This window comes from Natator depressus, chromosome 5 (assembly GCF_965152275.1).
Source record: "Natator depressus isolate rNatDep1 chromosome 5, rNatDep2.hap1, whole genome shotgun sequence".
In the NCBI taxonomy this organism is placed as follows: Eukaryota; Metazoa; Chordata; order Testudines; family Cheloniidae; genus Natator; species Natator depressus.
Genome location: NC_134238.1, coordinates 23,970,759 through 23,985,036, shown reverse-complemented (window position 1 = coordinate 23,985,036; position 14,278 = coordinate 23,970,759). Strand labels below are relative to the sequence as shown.

Below are 14,278 nucleotides of genomic sequence, written 5' to 3'. Positions count from 1 at the left end.
CTGGTAACTCAAACAGAATATGAAACTCAGCCTAAGCTTTCTCTCCAGTTGCAGCTCTTCCTGGGGTTTGACAAATCCTAGAGGACTTCCCCATCTCTGCCCCTAGTTCCCTGTATGAGAGGCAGGTGCAAACATCTACTCAGACTGGTGGAATTAACTAGCCACATCTGCCTTATCAGCTCTGTGCAGGGTTCCAGAATCCCTGCTAACAGGGTAGTCAATAGGACAGCCTTGTATCCCTATATGGAGTTTCAGACGTTGCCACCCTGTTACAGTCTGGATACAGTTTTCTATGTTAAGTGTTCAGATACCACAGTGATAATAATGGTACAAATGCCTAAATAGAAACAATATTGGATATTAGAACCATTAATAGGATAAACTAAGCTCCAGGTACAGAATCAAGATTTGTGAAAGAGCCCAATCTGGTAGAAGACTGGTGGATCCTGAACACATGCAGATTTTCACATAAGCCAGCTAATGTCCTAAGGTGAGGCATGTGGCCCATTCTGATTAGCCTGTGTAACTGAGAATTATACTCCAAAACAGAAACAGTTTAGAGACCTAATGTAACAGGAGAGTACAGTAGTGTTTGGAAAATGCTTCTGTTCTCTGTAGTTGATTAACCTACAACCTTATCTAGTTGGGAGTGAGGGACTGTTTCCACAATACAAACTAACAAATATTAGCCAGCCAGAGCAAGCCCTGGAGTACTTACATCACTCTTTCTGAACTTTGCTTTCAAGCTCTTCATGTTTATCCCATTCAGTTTTCCAGATCTGAGTTTTTTTCAACACCTAGGCAAAACAGAAAGGAAAACAAGTTTCTAACTAGATACTGCATAGGTTCACTAGGAGCCTTATTACACTTTTAAAAATAGATCTTTGACTTGAAAAGTAAGACATAACCGATACTTCTTGATTTGTTTTTAAGATTCTTTAAAATTAACAGCATTTCACAGCTTCCTGAAGTTTCGTGGCACAAGCCCAACACTGACTAAATTCCTGCAGAGCAATAGCATGAAACAATCTTTACCTGTTATTTGTAAGTTTGTATTTTATAATACTAGTAATATCTTGTCTAAAGAGGATATTGCAGGTAACATTTGTACGAGCCTACTGGCTTATATCTGTGTTACTGTCAAAACAACCACTGGTACAGGTGGGTAGTGGGAAAGAAACTGTAGGGAAATATCCAGTCATTGAATTAAGGTTCTTGCACTCTACCCTGGCACACATTGCAGGATAATGTCAGAAGCATCCTCTACCAATCTCAATATATGGAGAAGTTCTGTACAAACATTTCCACTAATAGTTTGTGAACACATACGAAAACATAATGGGAAGAGAATAGCTACTGGCAGAAAGATTAACAGACTCCTGGAATGAACAAAGTCATCTAAGTAACAAAATTTCAACATTTCAAGGTCTGTTGAAAACTTACAAAATATGTTTGCGTTATGTTTACAGAAATAGTCTGTCCATGTATTTTTGGAGTTTTAGCTGCCATGCAAGCTCCTACTGAAAGAACAATTTAACAGCAAAAAATATTCACATGCACAAAGTTCTGTTTCTTTCTAGCAACTTCTCCCTCCAACTTAGAATAAAAGAAAAAAAATTTCCTATTGTAGTTCAGAGTCTAGTCAAATAAATGAATAGCTATGAATATATTCCCCTCCCCTAATTTCTATAGGTCCCCTACGTTCACTGTATGAAATTTCATGTCATTTTCAGAGGCTCTAGACTCCAGTTTGATAAAGAAAAAAAAACCCACCACCACCATTCTTTCATCACGTCAGTTAAGTTAAAGTGCCAATTTATTTTTTGGCAAGCAAGTTAAAATGACCACACTATTGTGCAAATTAAGATTTAATACACACTCACATGTAATCTTTCAAAATGGTATCACATAGTTTTATCAACAGTTAAATTGCAGAAAAATGGTATATTTGTGGAAAGTCAGGAAAAAAAAATCAATACCACACAGCATCCTTTTGAACTAAGCACAGCTATGAGAAGTTTTTAAATCACCAGAGCTCTACATGAACAGTTCTCATGAAGATATTTAAAAAAAACAAAAACAAAAACACATGAATAAGCTTCCCAAAATATCTCACAGACATGCCAAGTAGGTCTGCAGCTGGGCCAATTCCTCTCCTTCCCCCAAAACAAATACCTTTCTGTAGAAAGTTAAAGTAACACCAAATCTAATCAAAGGACTCAGGCACGATTAGGTAGTTGTTCTGCAGGCAGAACGCTGACTCACTTTTAATACAAGAACAAGGGGACACTCAATGAAACTCAAAAAGTAACAAGTGTAAAGAGTGACCTCTACAGAGGTAGAAAAACAACAGACTTGAGCTCTCCGTCCCTTTGCGGGAGGGGCGGGTCGCTTCTTTATGACAGACATAGTAGTCTTGAAAGGTTTTTGCAAAAAAGACAAAACTCATTTTATTTTGCAGGTGCTGTCTAGACTGGAGGATGCTAAAATGATGGAGAATTAATGAGAGGGTGACATGGAGTGAAAATTACAGATGCAGAAATGCATCTGAAGAAGTGGGGTTTTTACCCATGAAAGCTTATGTTCAAATAAATCCATTGGTTTTGCTGGAGGACCTTTAGGAAGTCTCACATGTTCGTTGTGAGCTCCGACTCCTTCACTGGAGAGGTGAGGTTGCTTGATCTTGACAACAAGGAGTCCGGTGGCACCTTAAAGACTAACAGATTTATTTAAGCATAAGATTTCGCTGGTAAAAACCCGACTTCTTCAGATGCATGGAGTGAAAATTACAGATGCAGACATGCATCTGAAGAAGTGGGGTTTTTACCCATGAAATCTTATGCTCAAATAAATCTGTTAGTCTTTAAGGTGCCACCGGACTCCTTGTTGTCAAGATCAAGCAACCTCACCTCTCCAATGAAGAAGTCAGAGCTCACAACGAACATCTGAGACTTCCTAGAGGTCCTCCAGCAAAACCAAGGAAGAGCAACCTTGACATTCCTGGTATTTCCAAGGTAAAAAAAACAAGGCTTTCCACACGTCTTACTTATACATCGAAGCAGGAAAAGGGGGTGGGGGGGGGAGAGGAGGTGGCAGAAGCCTAATGTTTTATAAATACTTTGCAGATGATCACTTTTAAAACTGATATAAAAAGGTATTATCTTTTATTTAAAAGCCTCTGGAACATATCACCACAAGAGATCATTGAAGCCAATAGTTTAGCAGGATTTAAAACAGATTAAACGCTTATATAAGTAAGAAGACTATTCAATTACATGGAATTATATTCCTTTAAAATAATTTTCAATGGACTAAAAACAAATGTTCATGCATCAGGGCAAAGAAATCACCAAGCAGGGATTTAAATAAACACCACTGCCACCCAGAAACAAAAACTTCCCTGCTACAAGTTTGTTTGGGGTTTTTTGAACCTACATCTGAAGCAGCAGAAGACAGGATGTTGTTGAAGACAGGATACCTGACTAGATGGACTAATGGTGAGATCCTCTATGGGAACTCTTGAGTATGCAGACAGAGTGGCTGCAGAACTGGGCCTTATGTAGGACTTATTATACATTCCAATTAGCAGCTGTCATCAACAAGTTTTTGATGGGGTTTTTTTTTTTTGGCACTTCCTGTTGGAGGCCAACATTACAACTAATTTTTTTTCCCCACAAGATTCATCAAGATCACATGTTGCCTACAGTATGTGCATTTTATGTACTTATGGCATTATCTAAATCCACAGCAAAATAAAATTTTTGGCAGCATGCCAAAAAAAAAAAAAAAAACACAACAACACCACCACATCATCAACATACCAACTACCCCATAGATTCCCAGGTTTGGTGTTGTTCATGACCCACATACTCTAATCTTTTCATCAGAGACAACTAAAAACAAACATTACGATTAGAATTTGTGCATCATAATGCTCATGATCCCTCAGCAATAGAGAGACAAAAACCTGTAAAACAACTGGCTTTTGTTTCCCCTTACTAAAGGTCTACATTCTCAAAAGGGAGTAACTACTGGAATTAGCACAGAAGAGGTCAGTGTCCCAATTCAGTACACCTTTATGATAAATGTTCATTTCCCACAGATAAAAGGTAGTTCCTCTAATAACATACTGCATTACTGTTGTACAAGACACAGGCACATCCACTGAAATTCACAAATGAGCACTGCTCTACGACCTTTCAAAACGGTATTTCAGCAGGTGATACAAAAGGTACTAACAAAGACCATCTTTTCAATCCATTTATCAAATAGAGTGTAGCTCCCATTTTAGAGCAGATGCAATAATAAATATTGAGAACTGTCAATTTGTACCCACAGTGTCTTTGTAAAATCAGAGCATGTAAATCCACAAGCTCAGCAGCTTAATTCTAGTTAAAAGCATCCGATTGTTAGTTCAATTAAATACACAATACTTGATCTGTAATCCCTTTAGTATATAATTAAAAAATTATTAACTTTTAGCAATACATACTAAAACCCCAGCAAGGTTCACTGTCAACCTAGAAATGCCACCATGTTACAATAAGGTGCAGTAGGATAGTGGTAATCTGAGGTTCCGATATTTCTGTATGTATTGTGTTTGAACCTAAAATTCATACAATTAAGTATTAAGGTTTAAAAAGTTACTACGGCAAGCACTCCCACTGACTTACACTAGGGCAAATCAAATCAAAGTAAATAGCCACCCTAGGCTTATAGTTTCCTCCAATTAAAATTATATTAGAATCAGAGCAAGCTCTTTCAAACAACATTGTAATTAACTCCTTGAATGCCCCTTGAATCCAGCGAAGCAACATAAAATGGCCTTAGGGCATATTGTAAATTTGTTAGTCACTAAGGTGCCATAAGTACTCCTCGTTCTTTTTGCTGATACAGACTAGCATGGCTACCACTCTGAAACCTGTATGCTCTATGTTTGTGCCACTGAAAATGACTCTCTGCTGCTAAGGCTCACTGCCCTGAATGTCTAATGCCAGAAGGGTTAAATATTGGAAAGAAATATCAGTATATTTCTGTAAAGTAGGAGATGTAAGTTCTATTGCCACATTCAGTTTTTCTACCAAGTGATATCCCCGTCTCTTTCCAACCACAATTGTACCCAATTTCTTACATTTCTATACTCACAGCACAATACTAATATCAGAATTAATTGTCAGTTGTGGGGATGGAGATTAGATGAATGCAAAGTCGGCCCACCCATTAGGAAAGGCTACAAAACCTTCATATCAGATAAAGCTTTTCCAACATAACCAAAATGACGTTCACAACTTCAACCAGTCCTCTCTTTCCAACCTCACTCTCCCCCTACCTCAAGCAGACCTTTCTAGAAGCCAATAAAGGAGAAGAGCCAGAGACTCCATGAAGAGCCTGCATACCGAACACGTAGCAGGGATTCTCCTTTCCCCAATAATGCTTCAGATGATAATTTTCCTCCTAGGCCATGAATTCAGCTCTCATTCCCAAGAACAAGCTCTGCTGGCAGTTAGTGTTGCTCTATTAATTACCCATAGGCACTTGCACAGCTAGTGACTATTCTATTGCTCACCTCAATACCTGTGCTTGTCACGTTCTTCACATGATCAAGCTCCGCTGACTCAGTTAACAGGAACGCGAATGCCACTCACAAACCTGGGTTTTTTCCATTGCCAGAGCCACTGGCAGGACTTAGCTTTTGCCCATCTTCCTAGCTGCTTTTGTTTACCATACCATACAAACTGGCACCATACTGAAAGATACCCCCAGCACTTTCCATTCTACTAAATATCTTGTGATTTCATCAAATTCAGCATCTTCCCCCTGCAACCCTTCCCCCCCCTCCCCCCACCCAGTCTATTGCGGAGAACCATATGCCATCTGACAAACAATGGAAAGGGTTACTGTACCGTGAGTGTATCAGTGTGGCTCTGACTATGAAAACACATTGAGAAATTCACTGTGTGACTCAAGGGCTACTCAAGACAGGGAATGAATGATTTGTACACAGCTAATCCTACTTTAAGCAGAATCATAAGACATAAGATGCATCAGAGACCTTTGGTGACCTAGTCCCACCCTCTGCCTGTTTAGGACCATCTCCTGTGTCCTCCAGCTCTGTCATCTCTGCTTTTAGATGTGTTAAGCAACGTGCACTCAACTTCCCTTTGGAGATTTTTTCCGCTCAAATACATCCTGCTGTTGGAAAACTTTTCCCCTTGATATCCTTCTAAAATTCTCCATTGTATCACAATCTCCTAGCTGTAACCTTTGTGTTAATAAAAAAAATTCTCTTCCAACCAAGGCACTTACAAGCTTCAAGCATTTTTTTTAATTATATTGCTGTAGTCACCAGCCTGCCAGTAAATGTCATTTCATCAAGCTTTTCATTTTCTCCCTCATGGGGTGCACAGAGAAGGGCTGTTTTCTCCCTTTTTACAGAAGAGGCTGAGGGTTGGCCCCCTACATCCACCAATCCCCTTTAATCCATAGCTACATCAGGGGATTCACCACAGACAAGGACCATCCACATGGAAATCTCTTGCGACCAAACTGCCAACTGCCACGCACACCCAAGCCTCACCTTGAAAACCACTTCCCCTGGAACATCCCTCGGGGGTGAAAAAGAGGTTATGAGAGTGAACCCACATAGTTTACTGCCAACTCTTTGTAGTCACTCATGTTGCTGTGCCCCATGGATCTAGGGTCAGGGGGAGTCCAGCCCCAACAACAGCCACAGCCCCTCCCTATTTACAGCTCAGATCTCCCCCAAGTCTCTGCAGATGAGTCTCTATAGGATTGAGAGGAAGGAGCAAGTATAATGCAGTGCTGGTTCCTCTTCCTGCACTAAGATCCACAGATTCTGGTTCCTCTCTGCAGAGGCAAGAGGACCATGGGCCAAGAGTTATTACATTTCACAGTTTGAACTACTAAGAAATGCTTCTTACTTTTTGGATCATTCAGATTGCTGCTGAGAAGCTGAGGTTAGGCATCTTATAGGTTCACCACAGATGTACAATTTTTGTATCACAGTCAAATCACTGACTCATTTACTTAAAATCTAGTCTATAGTCAATGAATTTTAAGTACTCTCTGTGGAAGCCAGCACAATAAAATCAAACTAGTAAGACAGCGACTCAAACGTTTTATTTTTTGAACAGGTGTGTAGCTACAAGGATGTAGCTGTACGAGTGCAAACCCTTCAGCGGGAATGCACTGCACTGGGGAAAAAAGTGACTTGTGCACAGATGCGATTTAGCATAGTTTGAAACTACAGCTATAGCGGTACAGCCACACCAGCAGAAAGAAAAAACCCAAAACAAAAAACTACACACCAATTGTAGGCAAGAACTCAGTGTTTCAATCCTCTACTCTTAGACCTTGTCCGCAACTTGTAACAGTTTAAAATCTGTTTTTAAGTTGATTCAGCTGAGCCAGGTAAGCCATCCCTGAATGGATGCCTTAGAAGCCTAATGCTAACCAATTTAAGAGTGTCCACATAGGGTTTTGTGCCAGGTTAACTAAAACTGGTTTTTAAATCAAACTAGTAGAAGTTGTGTGAACACACAAGGCCTTAGTGCCACCCAATTACAGTAACTGGAAAGAATTATACAAAAGAAGAAAACAAGACCCTTCTTCAGTTTATCTTGTGCAACTGATAGCACTCTAAGTGAAATCCTGGCTTCACTGAAGTTAATTGGAGTTTACTCATTTATTCATTAGACTCACATTTTTCCCCTCTGTCTGGGCAGGTCTTTCAACACAGAATCAGCAAACTGAATTTTTGTTGTTTTAAAGGATAGGAAAATGTAAGACCACAGAAACTGGCAGGGGCAAGGGCAGGTATAATGATTTAAATTACTTTAACCTCAGCTTTAGAAACCAAACAGATTTCAAGCTGCCAGTGTCTCTTTCAGTTGGGCAAACAATTATTTTGAGGAAGATGGAGGGGCGGTGAGAAAGATTGATCGAGTGTACTCTTATCTCTAACCTAGTATAAGCTGTCAATCAGAAGCTGACATTAGCCAGGCAACAATGCCTACAGCAGTCCAAAGCCTACGCCTCTTGAGAAATCCTTCATGGTCAAGTGCCTCAGAAGGCCAAGTGTGGCATGGGAATTATGGGGAAAAATCCTCTTACTAATTGAGAGCGTTTAGTCAAAATGACAGAGGAAAGATGGTCTTGGTTTGAAACACTCTCTGGGACTTAGGAAATATGGGCCCAATACCCAGCTATTCCACAGACTTTGTGTATGATCTCAGGCAAGTATAATCTCTCTGTGCCTCAGTTCCTCTTCTCTAAAAAGGGAGGACAGAAATACAAGGGGGAAGAAGAGGGTGTCTTCCTTCTCTACTTGGACTGCAAAGTCTCCAGGACAGCAGCTGTTTCTAGCTATCTGTTTGTACAGCACTTTACACAGCAAGGCCTGGATTTGGATTCAGGCATCTAGTTACAAATAATAAAAATAAAAAGACTACATGAGCCACAGTTCCACTTGTTATCGTATTAAAGATTTAAGAGCGATCAGACGAAGCAACAGTGCCCAATCAAGAGCAAGGGATGTAACCAGCAGAGATGTGCCGAACAACCTATTTGTTCAAATAGCAGCACAGAAGGCATTCCGAGAACTGCATCTCACAACAGCTAGTACCTGCTACTCATTTCCTTTACGATACTTCACATCAGACAACTTACTCCTTACAGGAGTAAGCAAGCATGAAGAAAGTATAAAGATTTAATCTTAAAACCAAGGCTGTACAATGTTGCTTTATGGATGAATGCTGTAAAGTAGCTCAAGAGAAAACAAACACGGGAATTGTTAAGAAGGGATGAACGGTATCTTTATTTAACGTGTGTCAAACCTCATCCTCAAAACCTGTCCCTACCACAAGATGATTCCCTGAAGGATATTACCCCATTGAAGAAATATTCACACTAAGAAAAGTTTTCAAATATTCTATAGCAGGATATAAAACCTGATTGAGAAGGGAAGTGATGTGATCTTTATTTTGACTTTCTGAGGCCATTTTAGTTTAATTCGTACGTATGCCTTGCTACATAGAACACTTACGAGAAAAGCTCAGCCTGTTAAGGAATCAACATCCTTAACCCTACAATTAAGTACTGAGAGCACCGGGGGCGGAGTGAACTATACTAAACTGCCAAGGAGGCACCAACCAACCATAGCAGCACCCCCCACCCCGCCCCACAATCCTGGCTGAATGAGGAGGGGACGCCCTGGGGGAGGGTGAAGGGGGGGGGGAGAAACAGAGAGTAAGCCCATCCCACACTCACCGCATAGCTGCAGCTCCTGTCCCACCAGGCGGGACCTGGCTTCCCGCTTTGGGCGTTGCAACCCTGTGCACCAGGCTGCAACACCCAGAGTGGCATGGGTGCAATTTAACCCATGAATCCATGTTAACACTGCCCCTCGAGAGCACCCATTCATATCTGTATTATTGAAAACCCTTTCCTTAGGGACAGGATGCAATGTCAATATATCAGACTGACTTCATTGTAAATACTGTACATATAAATACCGAGGAAGGATGGTATAATGGTTAAGGCACTACTCAGGGACTTGGGAGACCCAGCTTCAAATTCCCTACTACACCACAGACTTCTGGTATGATCTTGGGCAAGTCAGTCTGTCTGTGCCCCAACTCCCTACCCTTAAAGTAGGAACAGCAGTGTTTCTCTACCACACAAGAGTGTTTTGAGGATAAATACATTAAAGAGTGAAGGGCTCAGACTGGAATGTAATGGGGGCAATACAAGTACCTAAGATGGACAGAAAATCACCTGCTAAATGCTGTTGATTCAACATCCCCTCCAGCTATCCTAGTAGGCACACTCCCTTATGTGCCAACACCACTCATTTTTCAGGCCAAGCTGCCACTTCACATTCTCTTATGCAACAACAAATGGAGGAACTGGGACTGTCTAACGCTGCTGCCACCAGGTCTGTTTTAGTTTCCATCCCTGAAGCCCTCTATAATGGTTTACACCAGCTCCCAGCTGTAAGTGCCAATGGTGAATTTAGCCCTTTCTCTTTCCTACTCCAAACCCAACTTTATCTCAAAACAGTTTGATAACTGTAGATTCTACAATAGTTTATTACTTAAGCTGCCATCATTAAAAGTATGACTTCCGCAATTTCGAATATAAAACACCTCTTAAAAGAATTAAAGATTATGGACAGTAGAAAAACTACTGCCAGAATAGTAGTAATTTCAATGCATATCTTCTGGTGAAGTCATGACCCACAGAAGCCACCACAAACCTGCCTAGATAGTTGATATAAATCTCAAAAGCATTTTCTTTTGGCTATTTTAGTTTCTGCCTGAGACAGCAAAGAACACAACACTAAAGCTTTAGATTTATTAGTTCTATTTTTAGGCATTTTTGTTTATTGCTATTTCAGGTATCACCACCATGCAACAAGAACCAGAACATACTCAGCTACCAGAATGAATTGATTATAGTGGATATTACAATCTTTGCTCCAGTTGTAGTGTCATTAACCTTCACAAAAACCTAGAACTGCACAGAAACTTAGCTTCCAGTCCTCTTGTTCTCCTATTAAATGCCTATGCCCCACCAAATGGGGCTGCAGAGAGGTGCCCAAGTGGGGCTATATCAAAACTGAACAGAGATGCGTTATTAAACCCTTTCATGAAAACTTCCATCAGCAGCTCTGTTCACTCTTCCCTTACCCATTTTAAGTAATGAATTGTTTTTGGGGAAGCCAGCTTCTTTGTTATGTTGATAGGTGCATTCCTGGATTAGGGAAGAGAATGGTACATACACATATTCCCAATATTTTGGAGTCTGGAAGATAGACTCTTGCTGTGCATGGTATGCAGGTAAATGTTGGCAAGGCACTTTGCTTCTCTGTCAGACAGAATGTCAGGTTCTAAACAAACCCTGTGTTGTTCTTCTCAAATGCTCTTTCACATCTCTGTTTATGTGGCTGTTGTGCGACTTTTCGCTTAGCAAATACAAAAAAGTTCATCTACCTCTCTTTATGAGTGTGTGTCAAAAGCTAAGCAGTTCTAGAGATTTATCAATTCCAGCCATCAGTCTAGAGTGTCTGTTCTAGTAATGTACATATATTTAGTGTTTTAAGCTTTTTAATGCTATTCTGAAACCAGCAGAGAGATGGCACTAAATAAGAGGCCTCAAAATGCACAACTGAGAACTGGACAATAAATGTTTAAAATTTGTCAGTACAATGGGTGTTTTGCATGCATAATCATTAACCATATTTATATTCTATTACAGGGTCATAGTCTTAAATGGAGAAATATTTAAAAGTAGATTTTTCAGTAAGAAACTAAAATGATTTGATAAGTAACACAGTACAGCCAAAAAAAGGAGAGGGGGAAGGAAAATCCTCTTCACAGGATTGGTAAAAATTAGAAATATGAACTCCAGTGTGGATCTGACTGGGTTACTAATCAGGTCCATTTTTAATTGTCACCTGCGGGGAAATTCTGAGCTGACAAGATTCTTTCAAATAAACTGAAACCTTGTAGCCTCAGTATCCCCTTAAACTGCTACTTTTGCAGTTATGAACTTTTAAGATAAATGTAGTTCATAACAGTAAAAAGTAAAATTAGATAGGAAGGACATCATCCGGTTTTAAAAAAAAAACAAACCTAAAAAAAGCAAGCATCCTCATGCTACTTAAGAGTAACTTTGAATGTTAAGAATCTAGCTTGCTTTGTATTATTTGCACTATCACTGTACTTTACTTTCTGCATCTTTCAGAGCCTGAACAATGAAAACAGATTAATCATTTTACTCTCAGATTCTAATGCAATGGCAGAATGCTCTACAATATTTGTTTTGCCAAGACTGCTGGGAAATTTGTCTTTCAAAAAAAAAAATTCCATTGGAAAGTAAAGGAAGAAACCATTCCTATTCCGGCCAAATTTAAACTTAGAGTCCCTTTAAGAACAAGGTACCTACCAGGCCCATCTTAAAGAGTAAAAAAATGGAAAGGGGGGGGGGGGAGTGCACAAACACACACAGGTCTGTCTTGCTCACATTTCTCAAAAGTTACTTTAAACTCAGTCCTCATAACTCCCTGAATATATGTGCATGAATGTTTCTGGATGGAGAAAAATTTCACCAACAGAGTTGCAAACACCAGGAGAGGTTTATACCTTTAATGAAAATGCTGACAATTTTAACTACAGCTTAGAATGAGATATTTTACAAGGACATTAGTGAGGTATTTTATTATTCGCAATAAAGCTATAGCAGGTTCTGATCAAGAGAATTAGAACCTCTTTTGTTAAACAGTGCCAGCCGCATCCTTTTGCTACACAAATAGTAAAAATCCCATGTGAGGATAAAAAAAAAAAGAGGAAAGGATTAAGCATTATTTACAGAAACTTTTGGCATTTACAGTAAGAGCTTCAGCAACGTAACAACAAAAAGAAGTGAAAATACTCCAGTATATGTATGTGTGCGTGTGTGTATATATATATGTGGAACAAATTCCACTAGGTCGGAGAGCTTTCCCCAAACCCTGTCTGTGAGACAGATACCTTGGCAGGGGAGGAGCTCCTTAGGGAGAGAGCTGACTGCTACCCCTTAAAGTTGACTAAAGCGGCGCTATTATTACTCACACATGAACTGCAGCTGTCAACTCTCCAAAGCCCTGATGCGACCCACCGCAGGAGAGAGACTGGAGTTAAAAAAAAGCTGCCGTTGAGTCACTGGCGGCTGTGCACGGCCCTCTGGAGCCTCTACAAACCCAGACGCGCTGCGGTGGGGGGGGGACGGACCTAACTTTCTGCTAAAGGAAACGCACCATCAGCAGCTTCTGGTGGGAGGGGAGCAGAGAGAAATCTCCCCCTGCTCCAGAGAGCCGAAAGCCCAACACAGCGACCCACGCCGCCTGCAAACTCTTCCCTCTCCTTGAGGAAACTTGTTCCTCCACCGCTCCGCAGAGAGGAGGCCTCCCACTCACGCAGTCCAGGCAGCGCCCCGAGCCCTGGAAATCACAGGCTGAACTGAATCATAATAAAGGAGAGGGGCTATGAAATCCTTGCCTGCTACCACTGCCTCCCTCCCTCCCGGTCTCGCCAAACTTCAGGGCTCCGGGAGGAGAGACAGAAGCAACAAGGGTCCAGCCTGGAGAGCTCCTCTACCTCTGTCTCGCCCATTCATTCCCTCCATCCCTCCTTCCAGCGGGCGTGCATCTCAGCTCTGCCCTCCACAGGCACCATCTTCCGGCCCCGCTTTTCCTAGACACCCCAGGAGCAGGCAGCTGGCTCCCCACTTCGCCGCCGCCGCCTCCTCCTTCCCCTCCCCGCTCTCTCCGGGCTGAGCCATGCACACAATGCCCCTATTCATAGCCTCCTCCCCGGCCACTCCGCTCCCTGGATTCCGAATCACAAAAGCAAGGGGTGGGAACAGGACACAATAAAAAGAGAGAGAGCGCTGGATAAACAGATGCCAACTTCTGCGGGGACACTCACCCCATGGAGGCTCCTTGCCCGGCTGCTGCTGCCGCCGGCGGCTCCGGAGCCGCACACGCTCCGCGCCCGACACGCTGGCCGGGGAGAGGAAAGCGGAGCCGCAGCTGCCCGGGGAAAGTTCCCTCCTCCTGCTGGTGGTGGTCAGCGCGAGCCACACGCACACGGAGCGAGCTCCCAACGCTCCGACTGTTCGGGGAGGGGCGGGAGGGGGGAGGGGAATTACATCACTCTGGGCCCACGTGACCGCAACGCTCCTGCCCCCGTTGAGGTGCGGTGTGGGGCGAGGGGGGCGGCGGACAGCGCTCGACGCCCGGCTGGGGCTTGAGCCCAACAACATTCTGTGAGTCACGTGGCAGGCGGGGATGCTCCCCCTCCCGAGCCGCTGCTGCCGCAGGTCGCTGCTCTGTAGCGCCCCCAGCGGTGGCTGCGGCTGCAGTTCCCCTCCCCTCCCGCTCACTGCCCCAGAGAAGCCAGGCGTGGGCTCAGGGGTCTGGGTGGGAGAGGCAGGGGGCCGATGAAGGAAAGGGGCAGGAGCTAGAAAGGGATGGGGGAAGAGGAAGAAGCGGGCTGGGGAGACTGGGTGAGCAGGGGAGCTGGAAAAATTTGTATGGGGGGTGCTGAGAGCCATTGAATCAACCTGTAAACCCTGTATGGGACGGGAACCACTTCAAGCCAGCACCCCTAGTTCCAGCATGTGTGTGTGGTTCAGCCAGGGGAGAGGGTTGAGACCCAGAGACTTGGGTGGGGTAGGGAAGGGTTAGACCTGGTGGAGCGGAGAGGAGCCAAACCGT

At 42.6% G+C, this 14,278-nt stretch overlaps 1 protein-coding gene across 5 annotated transcripts in view; it reads right to left on the bottom strand.

Annotated features, from left to right (window-relative positions):
• The window catches only part of RAI14 (retinoic acid induced 14), a 123,124-nt gene extending 109,430 nt beyond the window's left edge, over positions 1–13,694 (bottom strand). For 3 of the 5 annotated variants that reach the window (XM_074952436.1, XM_074952435.1, XM_074952437.1), the window contains exons 1-2: positions 13,488–13,694; positions 719–797 (exon numbers count right to left, since the gene is read on the bottom strand). Coding sequence is in view for 4 of the 5 variants with exons in the window: in XM_074952435.1 (XP_074808536.1) it covers positions 719–754 (36 nt within the window). In the remaining variant the exon portion in view is untranslated. The remainder of the gene's footprint in view (positions 1–718; positions 798–13,487) is intronic. The other 2 variants (XM_074952439.1, XM_074952440.1) reach the window with 1 other exon arrangement.
• Positions 13,695–14,278: the final 584 nt, after the last annotated feature.